Source organism: Rhincodon typus, chromosome 24, assembly GCF_021869965.1.
Source record: "Rhincodon typus isolate 14 chromosome 24, sRhiTyp1.1, whole genome shotgun sequence".
NCBI lineage: Eukaryota > Metazoa > Chordata > Chondrichthyes > Orectolobiformes > Rhincodontidae > Rhincodon > Rhincodon typus.
The window spans coordinates 20,038,723-20,053,525 of record NC_063355.1 but is presented as its reverse complement, the minus strand read 5'-3'; the positions used below and the strand labels follow the sequence as shown (position 1 = coordinate 20,053,525).

The 14,803-nt window shown below is 39.3% G+C and overlaps 1 protein-coding gene across 1 annotated transcript; it reads left to right on the top strand.

The window, feature by feature from the left end:
- The first annotated feature begins 284 nt into the window (after positions 1–284).
- Positions 285–14,250, top strand: LOC125485986 (acetoacetyl-CoA synthetase-like). The gene is made up of 4 exons (XM_048611713.1): positions 285–610; positions 1,820–1,923; positions 12,297–12,417; positions 14,114–14,250. The coding sequence occupies exons 1-4, from the start codon at positions 481–483 to the stop codon at positions 14,248–14,250; spliced, it is 492 nt and encodes a 163-aa protein (XP_048467670.1). The 5' UTR covers positions 285–480.
- Positions 14,251–14,803: the final 553 nt, after the last annotated feature.

Sequence of the window (14,803 nt, the reverse complement as noted above, 5' to 3'; positions counted from 1 at the left end):
CCGGTCAGCTGTAAACGCCTCCGGAAAATCGGACTGGACAAAACGGCGGCGGAGGCGGCGATTGGCCAACGTCCTCACCATCCTGCGTCGCCATTGGTCCGTTCCAGTGACGGGTGGGCGAACGTCTGTTGCTTGCCAATTGGTCACACCTCCAGGGCGCTCGGCTCAGCCGATAGGCGACGCAGCCAATCAGAGCGGGGCGTGCGGATGGGCCAAGCGGCCGTACCATGTGGAGAGAGGGAGAGGGGGAGGGAGAGGCTTTATGTTAAAGGTGTTCAGTTGCTTCCTCCTCGGGTGACTTTCCTTCTCTTTGATCCGGAGGGAGAGGAGCTTCGCTGTCGCGGCAGGGTTTGGGGTGGGGTGTGCGCGGCCTGGATTTCAGCTCGCTGCCAGCCGCGGGGTAACATTGTAACGGAGGGGATACATTTGTAACCAAAAAGGGGGCGGAGGGCGCTACATTGACAGCAATACCCGGCGAAGATGTCGAAGGAAGAGGTGGTTAGCGAGGTCATTGTGGAGTCCAAAGTGATGTGGTACCCCGACTCCAAGAGGAACACACACATGGACCGATTCAGGAACCTCATCAACGACAAGTTCGGTCTCCAGTTGGGTAGGTCTCTGTGTGTGTGTGTGTGGGCGGGCGGGGGCATCGCCCTTCGGGAATCCGGCTGCTGCAACCTGAGCTTTTCTGCAAATTTCTTCAAGTCTCAAATGTAAAATCCCTGGCCTTATCCTTCCATTACCTAGACCCCGCACGACCTCATCCAGCTTTCTGTCCCTGTTGCCCCTGTCGCTCCCCGTTGCTTTATAATCCCCGTTGGTGACACCACTTTTGAGAAGATTGTAACTCTCATTCCACTTAAGGCGTTTTTAGACGCTGTCTTTTTGAGTAAAGTTCATCCGTCAAATCCAAGACCATTCCTTTCTTCAGTTATGTCATGGGGTGTTTTCCTGTCTTATAAGTTATAAAATGGTGTACGTCCTGTAAAGAGAAATTGTTGGTACCCAACCGGTTCCCCATCAATATTTGTCAGAGTGGAATTGTGTACTAGAAGTGATTAACCAAGTCATTAATCTGAAACTGTGAAGGCAGATCATTTACTTTAGATTTTTAATGATTTGTTTATTTTTAAAATATCGAGTGTCCGAGTTTTAGATTCTCATAAACAAGCATGGCAAACCAAGTTCTTGCAAATGAAACTTGTGAAAAATCTGTTATGAGCTTTGTCTGGAGCATACTATAAATAACTCCTCAGCCCTTTAATTGTCCAGTCTTCTAGAGTAATTTAAAACCAGCACATCATAGTCGTGAAGTAAAATCAATGATAAGTTGGTGGGTCGTGTGCAACTAATGGCCGTCGACATACTGGCAATATATCTTTTACACAAATTATTTTATAAGCATATAGCAACAGTTAGTGATTTTGTTATGATCAGAAAGTTTGGAAGACTGATCACCTATGCCACTTGGCATAGTACTCCGATGACAACATCTGTAAAGTTAGCCATTTGTCAGATGCTGCCTTCAGAATACAGTCAAATGATTGTAGTTCTATAGGTCACATGGCTTTAGTATTTGAAAATTAAAAGCTTCCATAATTATTTGGATAAATTTAATAAGTCACAGGGTATACCAGTTGTGTGTTCTACCCATTCACCTTTATTTGTTTGAATGGTGATGGTGTCTTTAACATTTGGACATTAAAAGGTGACTTGAAAATGTGTCTATTTCCTCCACCCCTTTATCATTCATACCAAGCGATTAAGACAAGACTGCAGAGATCTATATTTAAATCTTAAATGCCTTTTGTTTTCTCAGCCAATTATAATGAATTGTATCATTGGTCGGTTGAGAACTACCCGGAGTTTTGGGCAGAATTTTGGAAATTTAGTGGATTGGTTTACTCTCAACATTACAGTGAGGTAGGTGTTTCTGTTTTGGGTTATTTTTAAATCACATGACTTCTGATTTAATGTCTTCTGTTGTTAAAAATCCTTCATAAGTGCATTAAGGGATCTTTGCCAAAGGATAAAAGGAATGTGCCATTAAGAGGACCAGGCTGACTGCTCAGTGAGAGAAAAGCAGAATACATCTTTTTCATGTGTGGTACAGTAGTAAGAATGCAAATAACCGTGGGTTTAAGGTATCTAGTACAAAGCAACCATTGTGACTTGTGACAGCTGACTGCTTCTGAAAACAGTAGGATACAGTAATCTAATTGTGCAGTTGTATGCATTTTTGGACCAGACTGTGTGTTTGTTTGCTTGTTTGTTTTATTGCGTGAGTGACAACCGACAACATCTAAATAATATTCTGGGTTATGAAATAACACTTATAGCATCAGTAGAATATGTTCTGGGCATTATGGTCTAGTGTTTGTACTAGGCAGTAATTGGCAAAAATGAGTTTGGAAAGCTTTGGACACTGCCGGTTTGGAAGTTATGCTCAAGTTTCTGCACAGTTGCATAAATCTGAGCATGAAATCTTCTATGAAGAATACGCTCAAGTAATCCAATCAGATGCATTGAATTATTGCTCAAGAGATTCATCACCGCTCAGTCATTTTTTAAATTTGTTTTGCAATTACACTGGAGTTAGATTCTAAGGTCTCCCAAAGCAAAGGGTTACAAGGCAAAGTTACACCATGGATTTCGTGCCTTTGGATGCCAAAGTTAGACAGTTATTACAGCCTAAAGGCATACTCAAGCTTATACTCTCATGCAAGTTTGTCTGTAGAAGCAGTTGATTGAGATGTTGGACTGTGCAGCCAAAGATGAAAATTACAGATGTAGATTCAATTGCTTTGATCTTGCACTCTTTGTCGATTGGTCATGTTGATGCAGGTACTATTCTGGAAGTAACTGAGTCTTCTCCTTCTCCATCACCATTTTACTTGGCATTACCATAACGTTGGTTGATCTCCATCTCTCTGTATCACCCATCTATCTTCCTCTTAGTCTCTTGAAAACAAGACCTTTCAGCTAGTCTTGGGTCTTCCTCCTCTTCTTTTTCCTGGCAATTCTGTCTCACTCACATCACCACACTGTTTCTGCCCGTGTCTCTCTGTCCCCACAAAAGGCAACTGTACTATTTCACTCTGTTCTCAACTACCTTTTCAAAACTCCCACCCATCTTTACTATTCTTCTGATGTGCTTGTTCCTGATATTGTCCTCTGTCAAGTGTTCCACTCACCCATTTGATCATCTGCATCTCATTAGTATTCAGTCATTGTTTCCCTTTTCTTGATATTATTTAGGTTTTTGCATTATAAATTAAGCTGGTCCCATACTGTCTTGCAATTTGTATCACACAACTCGATTACTTCAACAAGAACCAATTCATGCTAATTCCCACTTCCATATTTCCACTTTCTGCCACCACTGACACCAGATACTTGGAACTGTTCATCTCCTGCAAGTCTTCACACCTCCACTTTGATCTTTTTCGCTAGGCTAAAACTGACTGTCCATACGTTGTCTCTGGTCTACTGAGCTTCATCTCCCTGTCTTCCAGTTGTGATGAAAGGTGTGTACATTTATTGATTGTCGTTTTTGGAATTTGTATTGGTTCAAAAAGAGGTGAATGTGGACATGGATTTTGAAGACTTAAAAAAAAAATAGTCAAAGTCATTCTGGATCAGTGATCCAAATTCACCATTTTTCCACAAACATATGGCTCTGATCAAGAGCTAAGGAGAACTCCCGGAGTGTTAGTGGAATAAGATGTTTATACTTTTTGGCTTTATGACAGGCCGTGTAAACACATTAATTTTTGTGTTCAGTTCAGAAAATAAACTTTTTTAGTTGAGAAGACTTAAGAGTTGAATTCAAAAGCAAGTTTTAATTTGTTTCCGAGCAGGATTCAGTTCAGAGGAAACAATTAACTACAACAAAAGTATATTTATTCCCTGGTTTCCGAACCAGGAGAGTTTGGGTCAGAAATCTTAAGATTGTTAGAATTGGAAAACATTTAGCCATGAGACTGTACATTGTACTGCAGATGTGTTTTCTCCAATGTCTTGAAACAGAGTGTATTTACTTTTATGTACAATTCCTCTTTCAATAAACAATAACATTCTATTAGCTTTCCCAATTATTTTCTGTACCTGCAGATTGACATTTTGCAATTCATGCCACAGGACACCAAGATCCCCATGCACCTTTGAAATTTCTCACCAATGAGACATTATGCTTTTTTTATTCTTCCTGCCAAAGTGAACAATTTTCACACTTTCCCACAATACACTCTAAATGTCACATCCTTGCCTCTCACCCAAGCTGTATATACTGTCTTTTTTTTGTATCATTCCTTATTATCTTTATGCACAGATTATTTTCATTTCTTTAACACTTCTTTTTCTTTTACTGTACTTTGTATTTTTATTCCAACATCAACTTTCTTTTGTAGCTTTTCTGCTTGCTGATGAATGTTCACGTACTTTACCAGTTTTTCTAATCAGGTTTATCACCAACTTGCACTAATCCTTCACAGCGTCTCTTGTTATTTTTATTGCTTTTGGCTGTCTCATCATCTGTTCTCTGGATTCCCCCTTCACTTGCAGATATTTGAGCTTCCACCACCTGATGATCTGTCTACCTCTGGTCTGCTACCATTTACTTTGCAATTTGTTCTGCGCTTTATGTTGCATGGCCAGTGTCTCTCCTTAGGCTTTGCAGTTCTTTGTTTCATTTTCATGTCGGTATTTTCTAATCAACCTATGTAGAGAAGTTATTACACATCTCTGGAACAAGTGAGCCTTGAACTTTGCCTCCTGGTCCAGGTGTAGGGATACGACCACTGCAATTTTCCAGTCATGACATTGTCCAGCTGTCTTTCTTTCTTTTTTTTTATTCATGGGATGAGGGCATCGTTAGCTAGGCAGCATTTATTGCCCATCTCTAATTGCTCATAGGGCAGTTAAGAGTCAACCACATTGTTGTGGGTCTGGAGTCACATATGGGCCAGACCAGGAAAGGAAAACAGTTTCCTTCCCTAAAGGACATTAGTGAACCAGATGGGTTTTCCCCAACAATCGGCAATGGATTCAGTCAGATATTTATTGAATTCAAATTCACCATCTGCCATGGCAGGCTTCAAGCCCCAGGTCCCCAGAATATTCCAGGTCTCTGGAATAACAGTCCAGCGATAATACCAGTAGGCCATCGCCTCCCCATTGCTGTTGTTGTCTGTATTTTTGGTACCAGGTGTTTAGTGTTACCAGTGGTAAGACATGGTGAACTCCTGGATCTTGGCCCCTTCATCATTTCCTTCAAAACTGTGTCCACCATGGATCTTGCATCTTGTTTTTTCTCTCCCCACATGTTCAGCTGCTGTTACTAGCCTGCCACTGCTTTGTATTGTTTGAACCACATTGTCTAACTATTCCTGCAATGCTGCTTTCTCCTCTGGCTCACGTCTCGGTGGTACACGATGCTTCATCCCTGACTTCTAGCTTTACATTGACACTGACTCTGTTGCTGATTCCTGTCCACTGTCAATACCTAGTCCTCATTTCTATGCTTTGTTCTATTTCAACACCATTTCTTCTTACATTCTGTCCATGATAGTGAAGTTTATAACCACCATCAGTTTCTCTGGCTGTGGCAGTGTGTATCCCTTTACTAACCATGAATTCAGTCACTTGACTGCTTTCCCCTGGCAGGCTGCCAACATTTGGACTTGCAGTTTTGAATTTGGTCATCTTTTCACCTCTTCTTTGCGCATCCTTCTTTAGCTATCCTCATCCTTTACTCCTGCTGCTCGTTCTCTCCATTTACCTGAAATTGGGACTAGCACCACTATACCCTGACTTGCCTGCACCAGTAGCTGGAAACAACGCAATCAAAATCCTTGCCAATAGAGGAAATAGCACAGGCTTAATGGAGAGAATTGAGGTTGAGGTAGATGTGAGGAAGGATTATTGGAAAATTGGAGGATTTGGCTAATAGACAGATAGAATTCTATTTTGCTGAGGAGGCGGCTTTAGAAATTTGTTGTTGAGGTTTAAATGCAGATTTCATTTGTACACTGGTGAACAACTGATCTGTGCATGCAGGATATGTGGGGCCTATAAATATTTGATGAGTGAACATTCTTGAATCTGTAGTGTTTGGGCATTGATCCACTACTATAAAACCAATTTGGTTGAGCATTGATGGCATAAGTACATAATCCCCAATGATTGGGTGTAGCAAATGTTGTCTAAAAACTATACGCATAGCTATCAATGTCTCCTGTGGCTATCAATGTAGCCTCAACCATTTTCCAACCTTGAAATATAAATTTGAGAAATTCTGATGTTTTAATCATCTCGTCTTATGTTACTAATGTGAATTCCAGAGTACTAAAAACGATTTAATGTTTGATTAAATAACCTACCTGTATTTTTGATTCATCCAAATTATATTTGGTTAAAATTATTCCAATATATTGGCATACCTTTAAACAGATATTATATACACTCACCCTCATCTGCTGATTCACTATCAATGTACATGAGATTGCCAGCAGTCCCCTTTTCTTATTTGACATGTCTGGTCTGTTCGCTCAGCTCTTTGTGGTACGTAGGTGAGTTTCACAGAAGTGTTATCTGTGTTTTTTGATATCTGTGGGAAGTTCATGCCCCTACCCCAGCTTAGTAATCAGAATTTTGGTAAATAATTTTAAACGTAAGCTGGCCACCAATAAATTCAACCGTGAATGCATGAGAAACCTCTTTGGCCAGAAGAATTGCAAAAATGTGGAATTTGCTACTACATGCAGTAGTTGAGGTGAGCAACATAGTGACATTTAAAGGGAGGTTAGATATCTAAGGAGAAGACACACGCGCAGTATCTGATCCATGTGGCCATACGGCTTGTTTCTGTGCTGTGCACTGTGATTCTATGTAATGTATAATTAGTGTGCAAAAGGAAAACTTCTGGTTTTTACTAAATAGTGTATATTATGGTATGGAAATTCAAGGAAATTGATTTGGTAGATCCTTGGTGTTAAAAATACTATTTTTTCATTTTTTCTGTATTTTGATTGTGGACTGAAATGGGAAAAGGATTATTTTGTAAACCCAGGACTCTTGAAGGGATGGTTGCATTTTTACAAGCATTTTTTCAATGCTAATTGTAAGTGCTGTTTATGCTACCGCACCTTCAACCAACCAGGGAGAACAGGCTGGTGCCAGAAGGTGTGTATGAATGGAGATTTGGCTGGAAACAAGTGTCTGTTTAGTCTGGGGAATGGTGACCAATTGTCAATGACTGTCAAAAGCTTCTGCCTGACAGCTGGTGTGTGTGTGTGTGTGTGTGTGAGTGAGAGAGAGTGTGAGTGAGAATGTTTGGGCAAATGCCTTTGGACCTCCAGAAGAGACGACGTTGTTCTGTCCTCTGCTGTAAAAAAAAAACACCCAAGCCTGAAGAAAATCAGTTCATTTCTCCATTTCAGTTGCTGTAAGCTGTGTCTCTTAATCAAATAAATCAGAGACCTTTATCAGTGTGAATCAATGACTCTCTGCTTTCTGCAAGCAAGTGGAAGTACCTGGAGAAGTAGAATTGAGGAGCTTCTGCTTCTGACAAGCCAAAAGGATCATCTCAGTGAGCGTTATGGATGTGGATCACTGAACTGCCTTTCCTGTCTTTCCCTCAGCATGTTTTCTTGTGTCTGTCTGCATGTGTGTGCAGGGGAAGCGTTATACAGGATTTAGAGTTTCCACTAGCAGTATCATATGTTCATGGTTCTTAATTATTTATCTGTAGCTGAAAGCTATTTGTTTGTAATTCTGGTCAAGTACAGAAATCTAGTATGTGCTTTCTGTCAACTCTGGTCTAAAAGACAGGTAATTTACAGAATTTTGCACCCTTTTGTAAAATCTTTAACTGGGAATAGGGGGGCTTGATATCCAGCTTGTCTGTATACCACAGTAATTCAAGACAGCAGATCAGTGGTGGGCACTTCATGCCAGCAACTGGCCATTTTAAACAGGTCGCCTTTGTTGACAAGGAAATTGTCAGATCAGCGTATAAACTGACGCATTCTAAAATGTTTAAGAGTCTGACTTTTTTTTTTTGAATCCTTATTTTGTTGAGATGTGTCATATATTTCTATCTCTACCTCTCTCCCTCTTTTAGTTCCTCCCATGAAGTTTTCTGGACTTTCTTTTGGTTCATTGGTAAGAAAAGAAACTGAAGAATGAGAGGGCTTCCTGGTGCAACTCCAACAGTGAACAAATGTTTCATTTTGAGTAATGAGTCGTATGTCATGAGCTGAGTTAGACAGGTCATTTTACAAAGGTGATGGCTTGGTTAAGGTTTATTTTACATAGCCAAATCTCTATTCTATCAAACATTAGTGATTTCAAATTCTCACTGTATTGCTACAAGTATTTCTGTGTTGCTGTGTGATTTTTGTCTGCTTTTGTTTTACTGGTTCCTCTCAGACTAAGTTACTTAAAAAAATTTTCATGCTCAATCATTTTGTTCTATGGATGAACAAAGGGGTTGACTGTAACCTGGCCACTGTTCTTTCTTTAGTCATTCTTGGAGATGGGTGTTGCTGGCTAAGCCAGCATTTATTACCCATCTGTAATTACCCAGGGGGCAGTTTAGTGTCCATCACATTGGTGTGGGTGTGGAGTCACATATAGACACTTAAATGTCTTTTATGGGTAGACTGTCATTCTTAAAACTGTGCCCTGCAACTATGTGTTAGTTTGGAAGTGCTACATAAAAATGACCACTCCAGTGCAAACTGGAGAATTGGAACAAGCATGGCTTTGTGCAATACGTCAGTGGTGAATTCCTTAGGGATGTATTTTCAGAGCTTATGAAGGGTAGCAATGTTTACCATCAGTCACTGCATTCCTGCCATCAAACAGCAAAGAACTGTTAATGGAACAGTTTGTGAGCGCTGAATTAAACTGTTGAGTTGTGGTGACTAATGTGATAGGCTGATTTTCTAATAGTGGTTCAAATAGGAAAGATTAAAGCGAAATTAAGATAATCTTTGAAACTGCTATTTTAGATTTGTAAGGATTGTATGGTTTGAAGATGGTGTTTAAGGTGTGAGTTGGAAATTTATTGATATCAACTTAACACTAACTGAAATTTAAATGTTGGACTCATGGCTGTTAGTGCTTTAAAATCACAATTTTTAATTGATGGTTTTCTGGGGAGACCAAATCATTTAAAAAAATTTGCTTTCAGCTTGCATACACTAAAGCACTCTTTTGAACAGCTTTGCTGATTAATTAGATATTAGGTAGTACTTTTATCTCTGGGTCCAAAGGTTTTGAGTTTAGGTCCTAGACCTAAGATATGAATTGAGCTCTATCCAGGTGAACACTTCAGAGCAGTTCTGAGAAAGTGCTGCACTGTTGGAAGTGCCATCTTGTTCGTTTGAAATTCTTAACCAAGGCTTCATTGCCCTCTTTGCTGGATGTAAAACATTTCTAGACCGTACTTAAAGAAAAGCAGGGCTGCCTCGACCAATAGTTATCGTTTAACACCAATACTAGTTATGTCATTGCTGTTGTGAAGTCCTGAATTGTGTAAATTGGCTTCACACTTTGTGTTACAACAGTGATTACACCTCAGAAGTATCTCATTGACTGTAGAATGCTTTGGGATGTCTTGACATCATATTAGCCCCATAACATGAAACAATATTGAAAATCAAAATACTTAATGCTGCCCAATTTTATTTCCATTCTTTGCTTTCTCTTCCAATTATGATACTGCCACTTGCATTTCAGTCTACTATCTGATCAGTTTTAACTTTAAAGAAAAATAGAAACTGTAATGCTCACTTTTTTTCCCCAGCCTTTTGGGTGCCCTTTTCAATTTTCAGATGGGTGTATGACTCAGTGAATTGTGTGCCCCTTTTTGATTAATGGCTGCTGATTGAGTATTTCTGTCGCCTTTGTTGTTATATCGCATTTCTGTTGCATTTTTTTGTATCGACATTGAGTGAAGTGCAAGTGTCCAGTATACCCTCAATTGTGCAGTGAAGAATTTCTATGCAAGTGAATATTCATATCTCTGCACTTATGCACTTTATTGGTATCAAAGCAGAGAATGGCACTGACTTTTCATTTCAAAATTATAAGAAGGCTAGTAGTTTCAAATGCTATCATAGAATTAATAGTTTTGTGAAGAGCAAAAAAAAAGTATTATTGTACTGAATTTGGATTTAATGGTTATCCCTTTTCAAATCCAGTCTTGAAACATAAGCTGCTTTTCTTTAAAAAAAACTGCTTTTCATATCCCTGTGCCAAGATTATTACAGTACAATGTTGCAATTTCTGTTTGTTACAAGTCAGTATGAGGACTAAGTCAGCCTTCATGCTAGCAGTTGATTTAATTTATGAATGATTAACCAGTCTTTTTAAACTTGAATAGTTGAATATTCATGAAATGTGAGTAATATTTGTAAAATGGGTGCTGTTTAAAATAAATAGATAACCAGGGGCTTCATGGAAAGAAGCAACCTGTTGGAAACTCCTGAAAGTGGATGCTTCTAGATTTCCAGAATGTGGTTTTGATTCTGGTAGGCTCCTGTAGTGAGAATTTTGGAAAGAAGAGGAAAAACACCACATGTTGACAAGTGTGTCTCTTCGGCAGTCCCTCGGATGAGGATGATTCTTGCTCATTGCAAGAATGTGCTTTTGGAATCTTTAATGTGGGAATGCTGTTGCACTGCAACCAGTTCTGGCTGACCAGGAAACTCATCCTCTCGCTGTGAGCTCTTGCTGCCTGCCTTAAGCATACGAGAATGATCCTCAGTTTGTAAATCTTTCTGTGTGGCCATCCAAACTCTGTGGTGGGACTTGAATGTGGTTTCCTTGCCCAGAGGCAGGTAAGCTATCACTGTAGCTCCGATTGAAACATGTACCTTGTGAAATCTATTTAGTGCATTTTGGGAGGTTTTCACTTTCACTACTCAATGTCCTGCTATAATAGTAGTAAACTGTCAAAGGTCAGCAAATACTTTTTCCTATACGAAAATGGCAACAGTTGTAGGAAGAACAGCAGAACTTTAATTTACAAAATCACTCCACTGGTCAGATCTTGAATTACACTGTGATATTTAATTTAAATTTGCTAACTCTTGATGCAGCAATGAACAACAGTAAGCTTGAATACAAAAGATGCTTTACCAGTGCAAACTCTCAACATTGGCTAGAAAGCCTATAGGATGCCTGGCTCTGGGTCAGGAGAATCATATGGTGGTAACAGGGGCTAGGGTGTATTAATGGAAAAAGAACCTTCAAGTTGAAATGCATTATATTAAACCAGGCCAGCCGGATACAATGGGTAAATGGTATCTGGAGTTGTGATTATAGTTTGTTCTAGGAACAGGAAGTACTCAAGTGGCTGAGCAGAAAACGTCGGCACCCAGAGCCTAGTGGGGAGGATGCAAAATCCAGTGTTGTTCATATCATCAAAATGTCAGGGGTGGGATGTGAGGGGAAAGAATATTGAATAAAATTGAAATGCTCACATAACACAAGATCAGTGTTTGAAGCACTAGGCACCAAGGAGTACAGTGTCCAAATAACAACTGGATTTTATTATTTTGCAGCTGAAATTCCAAACTGTGAGAAGGGACAAACTATGGAGGGGAAGAAAAGGAAGTTTTAAAATTTTGTCCTTTTTTTTTTCCACTGCAGACCAGAATCTAGGCATTTAGTTTTGAAATTGATGGAACCATGGAGAGACCCCAGTATATTCTGAACCTCCATAAATTTTGTCAAAGCTATCCCTACAATTTTTTTTTGTAACTGAGATTTCCACAAATTGGTGATTCAGGCTATCTCCTGTACTGAGAGCAAAAGTTCTCAAATTATCTGAAATTCAGTTCATGCTTTAAATTCATTTGGAGACAGCTGCTACTGAAAAGATAACCTAATATTGTAGCTTTTAATGTGCACGTTGTTGTGAGATAGTATTAGTAGAAGTGCATGGATGATCTTTTTGTGAGTATTGTAAATTCATACATGATTGAACCTCTAATAACATGACATTATTTTAAAGCTGAGGCCTGTTGTGTGTAGATTGTAAACTGTTAATATGCCCTAAATGCTGCATAAATTTTAATGTAAAATACATTTTTGGTTCTGAAACGGTCTGCTTTTGGTGACTTTCTTTTTACCCTTCAGTTTCTTTCTCTTTCCCCAGTTAAAAATATTGTTAAAACCATAATGTCAGCCATGGCTGTAACTGAAAATGAAGTATATAATAGATCAACTATCTAAGCCACTGTAAGGAAATGAAAAAAAAAACTTATTGATGATGTTGCCTCCAGGTGGTTGACAGGACAAAAGGAATTGCAGATGTTCCTGAGTGGTTCAAAGGAAGCAGATTAAACTATGCAGAAAATCTTCTGAAGCATAAAGATGATGACAAAGTGGCTCTTTATGCGGCATGTAAGTGTTTTATTGCTTTGATTTCAGGAGGAATGTGGTGAGACAAGATATTCGGCTCCATGAATTTCTTGTTTAGGAATGTGATGGGTTTTTATCAGAGCAAAGCCAAACGTACCTTTTGGTTTTGCTTCATGTAGGACAAGAAAAGCCAATTGCCCCTTGAAGACTGTTTGTTTTTTTTTTCTCCACAATATATGCACAACCTGTCCTGTCATAATTCTATCCCTTCTATTCAATTTGCTGAAGACTGAATTCTGCACCAAAGCTGTACAGTTTCTTAAAGGTCAGCAGGCAAGACTCCATGATGAAAATCATGAAGAGTTGAACAGTGCATACGTGATATTTGCTTGACAGACAATGGTCCACCAACCTATCGCACACCCGCCCCCACCCCCCAAAATAAAAACTGCCAGTGGTAAATGAGAATCAGCTAGAACCTGTCACATAGATTGGCTTCCACCAAATGTCACAATATGTTCATTGTTACAACTTGCCCATTGTTTAATATCCAGCCAACAGCTTTTATGAGAATACTTTCATCTGTGGGTAAGATAGCAAGTTTTTAATTTAAAAAGTCTGCTCAAATCTAATGATCCATCTGAAACATTTCCAAAGTAAAATCCACATTCACATTCATGATTAATGTAGGGGTTTAGTTGATCATCTGCAACATGGGAAGAAAACTAAGTAGTTTTTGCATTTGTATACAAGTGGCAAGGTGATTCACGATATTAGAACTAGTATCTTGTTGTATAATGATCGCTTGGATATATAATTTCAAACCATTCTATTACTGTCTTCATATATAAGAGAAAAGTCAAATAGCTGGCTGGATTGTAGTAATTTCAGATAAGATTGTTTTGCTAGACTGTTAGAGTGGTCCCTTTTTCTATGGTAGTTTTCTAAAAAAAAAGTCTTGTATTTTAGCCGGATATGTCATTGAACTTTCGTATTTCAAGTGATTTGTTTCGAATTTCATTACGACATTTGTGTATTAAGGTGGCCTGGTGGTTCGGTGATTAGCACTGCAGCCCCACAGTGCCAGGAATACAGGTTTGATTCCAGCCTCTGGCCACTGTCTGTGTGGAGTTTGCACCTTCTGCATGTGTATGTGTGGGTTTCGACTGGGTGCTCTGGTTTCCTCCCACAGTCTAAAGATGTGCCGGCTGGATGGATTGGCCATGCTAAATTGCACATAGTGTCCAGGAATGTGCAGGCTAGGTGGATTAGCAATGGGAAATGCAGGGCTTCAGGGATATGGTGGTGGGTCTGGGTGGATGCTCTTTGGAGGGTCTGTGTGGACTCAATGGGCCATGTGGCAGGGATTCTATGATTCTGTGATTTTTGAAAGCTAAATCAGGCTCTATTGTGTCCACATCTTATCTTCAATATCATAAAATATACTGATGATCCACTTCACAAGACTGTCAATGTCTTGGATGCATTGACACTTCATCTACAGGTATGAATAGATGCGTGTTTATCCCAGAGTCTTGTAACTATTTTATGAACTAAATGTTTACTCTTTTATGTATGGATTTTAATGTATTTAAACACTGAGAAGCGCAGTTACAAAGTGTGTATAGATGCTTCTTTCTAAATATCATACGTACTAAATACAGTTGGCTATCAGCGTTTGTTTTGTACTGAATTTTTGCTGTCAAATTTTAATTAGTGGTGTTCTGTTGTTTAACAGCAGAAGGCAAAGAGGAGATTGTCAAAATGACATTCAAGGAACTAAAGAGAGATGTGGCTTTGTATGCAGCAGCACTCCGAAAGTTGGGAGTGAAAATGGGTGACAGAGTTGTTGGTAGGTACCCATTTGATTTCTAAATGAAGAATCTTAATTTTCTGTTTAAACAAGATAAAAGTTTGTGGCAATTTGTCTTTCAGTACTTGAAGTGTTTAAATGCATTTAAATTAGAAAGTAAAAGTTGGTACATTTAAAGAAAGAAAAGGAACAGCGGAAGCCTGCCACATGTTGAAATTGTTCAGCAAATTATGCAACATGTTTATATATTTTTCTTGAAAGGGGCCCCTGTCTCCATGTCCTCCTGCATATTGCAGAAGGTGCTGTAACACTGTACTGATCTCACTTACTGCTGTGCCCCACCTACCAGGCACCAGGTCATTTCTTTTTATATTTGCTGCTAGGATGCTTCAAAAAAAAATCCTCCACAAGATATAGGCATTGCTGGCAAGGCCAGCATTTATTGCCCATCCCTAATTGTCCTTGAACGGGTGTTGGTGAGTCACTACCTTAAAATGCGGTGAACTATGTGGTGTGGTACCCCCCTGTTTCTCTTAGAAAGGGAATTCCAGGATTTGTCCTAACTGAAGGGAATATTGCACATAGTTTCAAAGTATCTGCTCCCTTTGTGTTTCT

What these genes read in the sequence shown, in the direction of transcription:
- LOC125485986 (XM_048611713.1), top strand. Translation starts at nt 481, where the DNA reads ATGTCGAAGGAAGAGGTGGTTAGCGAGGTCATTGTGGAGTCCAAAGTG. An exon ending in CAAGTTCGGTCTCCAGTTGG is followed by an intron (nt 611 to 1,819) that starts GTAGGTCTCTGT and finishes TTGTTTTCTCAG; the next exon opens with CCAATTATAATGAATTGTAT. An exon ending in AGTGGCTCTTTATGCGGCAT is followed by an intron (nt 12,418 to 14,113) that starts GTAAGTGTTTTA and finishes GTTGTTTAACAG; the next exon opens with CAGAAGGCAAAGAGGAGATT.